Source organism: Sinocyclocheilus rhinocerous, unplaced genomic scaffold (genome assembly GCF_001515625.1).
Source record: "Sinocyclocheilus rhinocerous isolate Xijiao unplaced genomic scaffold, SAMN03320098_v1.1 scaffold2385, whole genome shotgun sequence".
Classification (NCBI taxonomy): domain Eukaryota; kingdom Metazoa; phylum Chordata; class Actinopteri; order Cypriniformes; family Cyprinidae; genus Sinocyclocheilus; species Sinocyclocheilus rhinocerous.
In genome coordinates, this window is record NW_015667271.1 from 685006 (window position 1) to 693935 (window position 8930).

Sequence of the window (8930 nt, forward strand, 5' to 3'; positions counted from 1 at the left end):
TTTTAAAGGTCATTATTTTGTGTATTTGGTGTAACAGAATATGTTGACATGCTTTAATGTTCAAAAAACACATTATTTTTCAAATACTGTACATTATTGTAGGTCCTCTATGCCCCGCCTCTCTCAAACACGTCGTTTTCAACAAAGCCCCCTCTTTTGACAAGCGCAGTCTGCTCTGATTGGCCAGCTGACCCAGTGCATTGTGATTGGCCGAACACCACAAGCACGCGTTGGAAATGTAACGCCCCTTACCATAATCGCGAGCATCAGCTTTCAAAGTAAATATCAAGACAGTTAATAATGTCGTTAGTTTTACCATCAGTTCAAGCCCGAAAGGGCAACAGAGTCGCGTGACAGACACAGTGATGATGCAGTACACAAGCCGCGGTTAAGACTGCTGACGTGCTATGATTTCTGACAGGCAGTTCACTCTCCATGTGACCCTGTTCCCCTCACACACACACACACACACACACGACGCGTTACTCTGCGCTGCGCAAAACTCCTCATTTGAACAGTCAATAGCAAATACTTAAACTAGTAACAACATTTGATTCAGCTGATTCAGAAGCGCCAGATTGTGCACAACCAGCCTTGTACTCTTCTAGGTTAAAAAAACTATCATCCATAAAATGCGTTGCACAAATTCGAACATCTGGGTTGTGCTGTTCTGTTGTAAATAAATCTTAACCAATGATTCCTAATTGCATCTACTTCTGGAAGGCCAAATAAAGTGCTTTTGCTTTCGCACTGAAACACAGCGTCTCCCTGACATGGCTGCATCAACACGACTGCTGTTCCTGAAACAACGCCTTCTTTCTTTGCGTGCACATTTGGGCAGCAATATGCTAGTATTTCCACATAGTGACGTAGATATGTGGGGGCGTGTTAGAACGAGCCGTTTTAGGTAGGCGTGGCTGACTCTTAACTTTTATAAAGAATATCTCTTTGGATTTGAGACTTTAGTCTTTGCAACTTTACAGATCTACTTTATGCACCAAGAGCTTGTAAACACTCCAAAGAGAAAGGAAAAATTGAAATCGCATCATATGACCCCTTTAAATCACATTTGAGAACTGAACGATTCCAGTCACCCATAATAACTTTAAAGGTGATACAGGTGCCCTGTTATCTTCTGTCACAGAAGTCTGCACTTTAAAAAACACAACTTGAGCTGGATAGGCAGGACGTCTGTGATTGGTTGGCTGGCTGGCAGCTGTGAGGTGTCAGGTATCCCGTACATGCATCACAGCTTTGCACTCTGTTAGATATGACAGAGCCCTATTGTCCACAATGGTTTAACAGTATCTGAGTGCAGGGCGTAGTATTGGCGTTGGGCTTTTGTATGTAAAGGGTCAAGTGTGGTTTTGCCATAGCATTGTTGGGTATTATTACAAGGCTCTGTGGAATGCTTTCTTCTGATTGGTCAGTTGAAGTGGTTATACTTTAATTCTGAATGATTGTTGTCCAGAATATGGGAACATTGTCCATATCATTGTAGCAAAATAAACTCCTTTAGGTTAATACCAGACCCCTCTGCTTTGTTTCAGAGTCTTAATCACACTGTTAGGGTTTATCTTGTGTTATATTATCCCTTACATATGTTACTGTATGGTGACACAACACCATTCTTTATTTGAAGTTTTGGCACTAAAACATGTCAGCATAGTTCCAGATGTGAAAATTTTCTTAAAGGATTTGAACTTTTCATCTCATTCTAAAGCTCATGCTGGGCTGCGCTGGTGGTTAATGTGTTTATTGGCATTTATTAACATGGCACAGTGTTGTTAGACCAGTCAGACATGGTACGAATTGGCACTCGATTACTGTGTGTGATGTGGGTATTGGTCTGCTAGCCTACTTGGCTTTATTTTAGGGGTCTCCTCAACGACAGTTTCCACGCTGATGACTTTTTACAGGCTTACACGTGCCAGAAAACCCCAAAGCCCTTCCTTCCCTCCAAGTAGAGATGTCTGAACCAAAAAAAATGGGAGGGAAGAAGAGAACTCTTTAACTTTGCCTCCCTTCATCTTTTCCACCCACTCTGTCAACTGCTGCTTGGCTCCACTGTAGTCTTTTATCATATTTTTCTGTTTTTCCCCTCTCTCAATTGCTACCATAAACATTCACTACTACTATATAAGAGAGTTAATAGCTCTCTAGCCTCTACATTGTCCCTGAGGGGAGAGATTAGTGTGCCAAAGAGGTTAGTGTGTTTGCCTCTTTGACAAAACAGATGAAGACAAAATTGGGAAACTCTAAGAAAAAGGAACTCCAAGCATTTATGACTATTAAGTGGAGTGTATTTTTGTGACCATAGGTTCAATAGTTGGTTAAATTATACCATTGATTCAATTATAATTGTTCAATATTCAATTATTATTCAATAGGCAGATCAGTGGGGGGTGAGAAGCATAATTGTGGTCTAAACTAATTTGTCAATATTCATAGATTTACATAGCATAGGCTATTTGATTTAGTATTTTACATTAATGACACCTTGAAAAGGAATTTGTTAATATTCAAGATAAATTTGTCTATTACACTACTGTTTGGGGTCAGTCAGATTTTTTAATGTTTTGAAAGAATTCTCTTATTTTCTCTTTTTTCTTCTTCTAAAAATACAGCAAAAACAACATTGTGAAATATTATTATGATTTTTAATAGCTGTATTTAAAATGTATATATTTAGCCATTTATTTCTGTGATGTCAAAGCTGAATTTTCTAGTCTTCATTGTCAAATGATCCTTCATAAATCATTCCAATATGCTGATTTGAAGCTCAACACATTTATTCTTATTATCAATGTTAAATAGAGTTGTGCTGTTTAATATTTTAATTATACTTTTTTATCTGGATTCTTTGAATAGAAAGAACTGAATTTATATGAAATGTGAAAATCTTTACACTTACTTTTGGTTAGTTTAATGCATTTTTCCTGAATAAAAGTATAAATAGATAAATAAAAATACTGACCCAAAACATTTAAACGGTAGTGTACATATTCTGCAAAAACCAGATGACATCTGGGACAAGTAGGTTGACTCTTTTCATGATTTTTCATTTTCTGCTAAATTGCATCACCAGTTATTTTTTCCCCTAATAATATCTTGGATGATACATCATCATCCTGTACATGGTAAACTCATAAATATGCTACAATTCAGCCCAAGTACTGAAGTCATTGTTGGAAGGCAAATAATACACAAATGCTGGTGAGCATTCATAAATGCACACATAAAAAGTGGATGCAACACTTCTCTGCTTAGTTTCTCAGGCACCACGGAGTCTTCTCCACCCTCTAGAAGGATGATTCTTAAAGGTTTCTGTAACCCCTCTCTCCCACCCCTCTGCCCAATGTGGTTTAGGAGTTAGCGCGCTGTAATTACACACACATACTCATAAACACACAAGTATGCATTTATGGACATAAAACCATTCTAAACTATCCTTTCATAATTGAAACCTCAGTATTTTCTTCATATGTTCATGTGAACACATATGAATAGTGCACACATATAATCAAACACAGAGATGAATGTAATCACACAACTGAGATAATCTCTTATCGATGATCCCAGTGCGTTTGATATATGTGGCTACACAGATGCTGGTATTGAAGCCCATCATTAGTGGGACAGTGGAGCATCTGTTCAATATTTTCTTCTATCCTGTAGTTTTCTACTATTTTCCAGGCATGTGTAGCCGAGTGGTGCTCTGGTGTGCCCTGGCCTGTGGCAGTGTGTGCGGTAACCATGATGAGGCCAAACCGTAAAGGAGCCTAATTTCACAAACCACAGACTAGTAGCTGCCTTATTCCCAGCTGCCAAACGTTTTGTTACTGGCACCCAGTGCCTCTTAGATCTTTGAGAGATTCTATACAGTATATAACCTATATTGATATTTTGGGTTCCAGTGAGAGATATATGAACACGTGGACCACTCATTGAAAAATCAATGAGAGAAATTGTAACTCTAAATATGGTGGCTGTCCAATCTTTAACTTAAAGATCCAATCAGCTTATTGATAGAGTTTGTTTAATCTAAAACACAGATGCGAGTCAATGACATAATGTTCATTTTTTTGTATGTATCTATTAATTTATTAAAAAATACATTACAATGAGAAACAATAAACAGTTCTGCTATTGTACTGTTTTACAGTCGCAGTTGTTTGAAAGCTTTTTGTAAAAAAAAAACTATGCAATTCATTCAATTTCAGATTTTTTTAATTTTAATTTTTATTTATGTAGATCAGGTTGTAAAATGTCATGTTGTTTGACACCACCCACTTTCTTAATGATGGAAATAATCATTAAGATGTGTAAACGTGTATATTCAAAGTATAATCATAATATTTATTTGTGAAATTTGAGTTTTATTTTTTATGTATTGTCACATTTTTATTACTGATTTGAAATTTATTTTGAAACATAAAAGCTGTTTTGGAGATTTTAGGCAGATAGATGTTATTTAGAATAGAAAATTACTGTTACCACAATGGTTGCAGAGTAAACTGACTTGCTTTTAAAGAACTTTGATATGACTCTGAAGGTGTTATAAGAGAGAAAGGCATGCTTTTCTTTTTATCCATCCATCCATCTGTTCCTCCTCCAAGCTGTTCGGTGTGTAAGACCGGATCGGAGTATGAAGAGCTTGTGTTGTATCTCAGTCATCACCAGCTCTCCGCCTGGATCCTGTCAGCAGACATGAAAGAGAAGCAATGCACTGGATGAGAGGTCGGCCTCCTTCAGAAAGGGAGGACAGACGAGCGAGAGGTTCACGTTTATGTTCTTGGCAGGTTTCTTAACCAAAGCAAAAGAGGTTGTTTGTTATCTTCTTTTTTCAAAGGTTTATTGTCAGTTGTCGTATCTTTCCTCTTCTGAAGTGAGAAGTGAGAAAAATGAATAGCGTCTTGGCTCAGGCAGAAATAGAAATGGAGTGAGAGAGATAAAAGAATGCAGAAGCGTGAGTGAAGGATGTGGGATGGTGGGTGTTCCACAGAAACTTGGCATGGGTTAGTGCCTGATTATATATATGGTAGGTCAAAGATCATGTGTGAGCATATGGATTCGAACGGTTCATTAAAGAGAACTGCTTTAAGATCTGACGGAAGAGTCAGATAGGATGACAGCACGGAGAGAAAGGTACTCTGTAATCTGCACGCAAATACACACACACACACACACACACACATTTCCGTCTGTGAATTTCAAGGTTGTTGTTGCTTTTCCGCGCAGCCTGGGTGGTAGACCATAACCACATATACATAGACACCTACGCAAATGTACACACATACTGCATCAGCACACAAATAATACCAGTTCTTGCATGCTGGCAGCATCACAATTGCTTTTGCAGACCACATCCCTCTATGTTATTGAATTTGGGTCGGAATAGTAGAATAATGTGATTTTTGTTCAGGAGAGACTGTGAGTGTTGTTTATTCTAAAAGTTCACTGGGTCAACTTGTCAAACTGGTCCTAGACAACCACCAAACCGAATACCATTCATTATTTCTCTCTGTCAACACTGAATTAAAATCAGCTTTGCTTGTTGAAACCCTTTCTGGCATGGCATCAGCCTTTTTCAGGTCGTTTTGGCAGGTATTTGTGAAACAAGACAAGAAGTTCTCTGTAAAATCTAATTTTGCTGACTTTGAGGCCTTTTTGAGTTTTTTTTTGGTTGGGATGTGTTAATATGTCCCTAATTTGTCATTCCTCGGCTGGAGACATGTCTCTATTTTAAAGATGGGCTGTTTGGACGCATTGCTTGCTATCTTTCATCATTTAGCTTTGTTTACACTAGGGTTAGTCAATCGAGAGTATGTGAATGAAGAAGACTCAGAGTCAGAGATTTGTGATCGTGGGTGGTTGTGATTGTTTAAAGTTTTTCCCTTCTCCTTTCTCTCTTTTTCTCTCTCCCCTGACTTTGCCCCCAAGCATAGTTTGAAGGTGGTCCTCATTTTTGTGTGGCACTTGGTGCTCTTTAATATAGCGATTTGGTTTGCTTGGTTGCTTTTTAAAGTGTATTTCCTTTCATGTTGTTTGGCCACCATCACTGAAAGTGCTTCATTAGCTTTATTCACTCTGACATGTGCAAGCTGTTGGACAGGGAATAATAGAGGAACAACTGGAAATGGTAAGCTTATTGGCTTTTTCATCATAAACCGCAATATGAGATCTAAGATCCATCAAAACAGTTGAAAAGTTCCTTAAAAAAAATTGGTCACATTTTACTGCAGTTATTATACTTCAGTGTTTTTTTACTTTTTTTCTGATTTGAATACCACATTATTTTCAGGTAAAATATTCAGTATGTATGATTCCAGAATTATTAAAAGATTTTTCGCATTTTTAATTATAATGCTTGGTGATTGCTAGACGGTTCCTGCAAAAGCCTGCAAGATATATTTATGTTTTTCATTTTAATCTTTGCTTAATTTATGATTTAAATTGAGATTTTGAAATCGCTACTAAAACAGGGTGTGCAGTAGAATGCATGTGTATTTATAAGATCATAATATATCACCTTTGCGACAAGCAGTTCTGGACAAAACCCTCTATAAAAGTGTGTTAATGAGTATTTCAGTGTGCTGTCCTATTGAAGTGTGATTGAAGTGTAGATTACAGACAGCATAACTGAGGAGCAGTTCGAGCGCAAACAGGGGAAATGTCTATTCAGTTAGACACGACTTACGAGAACATGTGATTTGAATTATCTAGCAAATCAACAAGACTCCACTGATTAAATTAGATGTCCTTATGTAAAGGCACCCTAATGTCTTCCTAAATCAATCAGTGCTCAGCCAATCAGTTTAACTATGATGCAAAGAAAAAGCTTTTGTAGTGACTGTCTTTTGTATCCTTTTACAACAAGAACGGACACAAACCACTCCAACTTTAAATTTGTGTGATATTTATCACTAAGAAGAACTGCAATCCTGAGGGACAAATACCTGCATTCAAATGAACTATAGCCAAACTGAAAAAGACCAAACCTGAATCTAGACCAGCAGTCATAAAGTGACACACTCAATTTGCTATGTACACTTCATTTCATAGCACACTCTAATCAGTGAGCTCTATTCTCTGTTTTACGTCAAGAAACTGTCCCTACAGCAGCCGTCCTCCCCCCTCCAGCCCTCAGTCTTATGTAAACCTTCAGCTATGTGTTTGTATGGGCCTGAGACCGTTGTAATGCTGTTTTATAGACCTCTGATTTTCCAGGGCTGCAATTCGCATTTGATAGCCTTTGATATTCCTCAGGTGCCGAGCCAACAGATACCCATAATTCACAAGCACATCCAGGGGGAAATGTCTATTCAGTTGGACACGAGAACATGCGATTTGAATTATCTAGCAGATCAACAATAACTCCATTGATTCAAGTAGATGTCCTTATGTAAGGACATCCCTAATGTCTTCCTAAATCAATCAGTGCTCAGCCAATCAGTTTAACTATGATGCAAAGAAAAAGCTTTTGTAGTGACTGTCTTTTGTATCCTTTTACAACAAGAACGGACACAAACCACTCCAACTTTAAATTTGTGTGATATTTATCACTAAGAAGAACTGCAATCCTGAGGGACAAATACCTGCATTCAAATGAACTATAGCCAAACTGAAAAAGACCAAACCTGAATCTAGACCAGCAGTCATAAAGTGACACACTCAATTTGCTATGTACACTTCATTTCATAGCACACTCTAATCAGTGAGCTCTATTTTCTGTTTTACGTCAAGAAACTGTCCATACAGCAGCCGTCCTCCCCCCTTCAACCCTCAGTCTTATGTAAACCTTCAGCTATGTGTTTGTATGGGCCTGAGACCGTTGTAATGCTGTTTTATAGACCTCTGATTTTCCAGGGCTGCAATTCGCATTTGATAGCCTTTGATATTCCTCAGGTGCCGAGCCAACAGATACCCATAATTCATTGCTTTTTCCAGATGCCAGCCAACATCTCAGTGCAGAAAAGCACATGGCACATCTTTACAGTGGCAATATGAGAAAATCAACAAAGCAGAAGATTTGCTGAAACAAACTTGGTAGTTCGTCTTCTGAAGCTCCTATTGTGCTTATTGAACATCTGATTGCATGTGTTTTTTCAGCGATGGAGGAGTTGTTGGCAGAGTTGCGGGTCTTTCTGGAGTTGTTGGACAGAGAGTATTTAACTGCTGGAGTGAGAGAGAAGAAACAGCAAATATTAAACATCCTGCACAGAGTTCTAGCAACTAGAGGTGAGTCCAAACCCCCTTTGGCTACTCATTTAACCTTTGACCTCAGCTGAACTATTCACACTTCACCACATCTCTTCATCATAACTCATGTCACTTTAAAATCTGCATCAATTTAGTTTTTTTTTTTTTCCAGTGATGTGAATGTCTTTTATCTGTGTTTTGCTCTCTCAGAGCCCTCATGTAAGACAGAGATACACACCTCTCTCCCGGCCCCTCCTCAGATGCCCCTTCCAGAGATTCCTCACCCCTGGATGGTAAGATGTGTATATTATTACAATTAATACAGCAAATACTATAAACTAGGACTGGGCGATATAACTAAACCTTTTGATTACCTTTTGATAATATTCAAAAATTCACTTGTGTTACTTAAAGGGGTCATATGATGCGATTTCAATTTTTCCTTTCTCTTTGGAGTGTTACAAGCTCTTGGTGCATAAAGAAGATCTGTAAAGTTGCAAAGACTAAAGTCTCAAATCCAAAGAGATATTCTTTATAAAAGTTAAGAGTCAGCCACACCTACCTAAAACGGCTCGTTCTAACACACCCCCACTGTCTACGTCACGATGTGAGAAGATTTGCATAACGCCGCCCAAACGTTCACGCAAAGAAAGAAGGCGTAACTTAAAAATATTTGGCTGCACAACTGTTGATAATTCTAATAATAAATCAGCATATTAGAATGATTT

General features: G+C 38.1%; 1 protein-coding gene across 3 annotated transcripts in view; it reads left to right on the forward strand.

Moving 5' to 3' along the window:
* LOC107733469 (actin filament-associated protein 1-like) overlaps nucleotides 1-8930 on the forward strand; it is a 64553-nt gene that overhangs the window by 22827 nt on the left and 32796 nt on the right. For all 3 annotated transcript variants that reach the window (XM_016545098.1, XM_016545097.1, XM_016545099.1), the window contains exons 2-3: nucleotides 8113-8241; nucleotides 8413-8495. In XM_016545098.1, the coding sequence (XP_016400584.1) occupies nucleotides 8113-8241; nucleotides 8413-8495 (212 nt within the window). The remainder of the gene's footprint in view (nucleotides 1-8112; nucleotides 8242-8412; nucleotides 8496-8930) is intronic.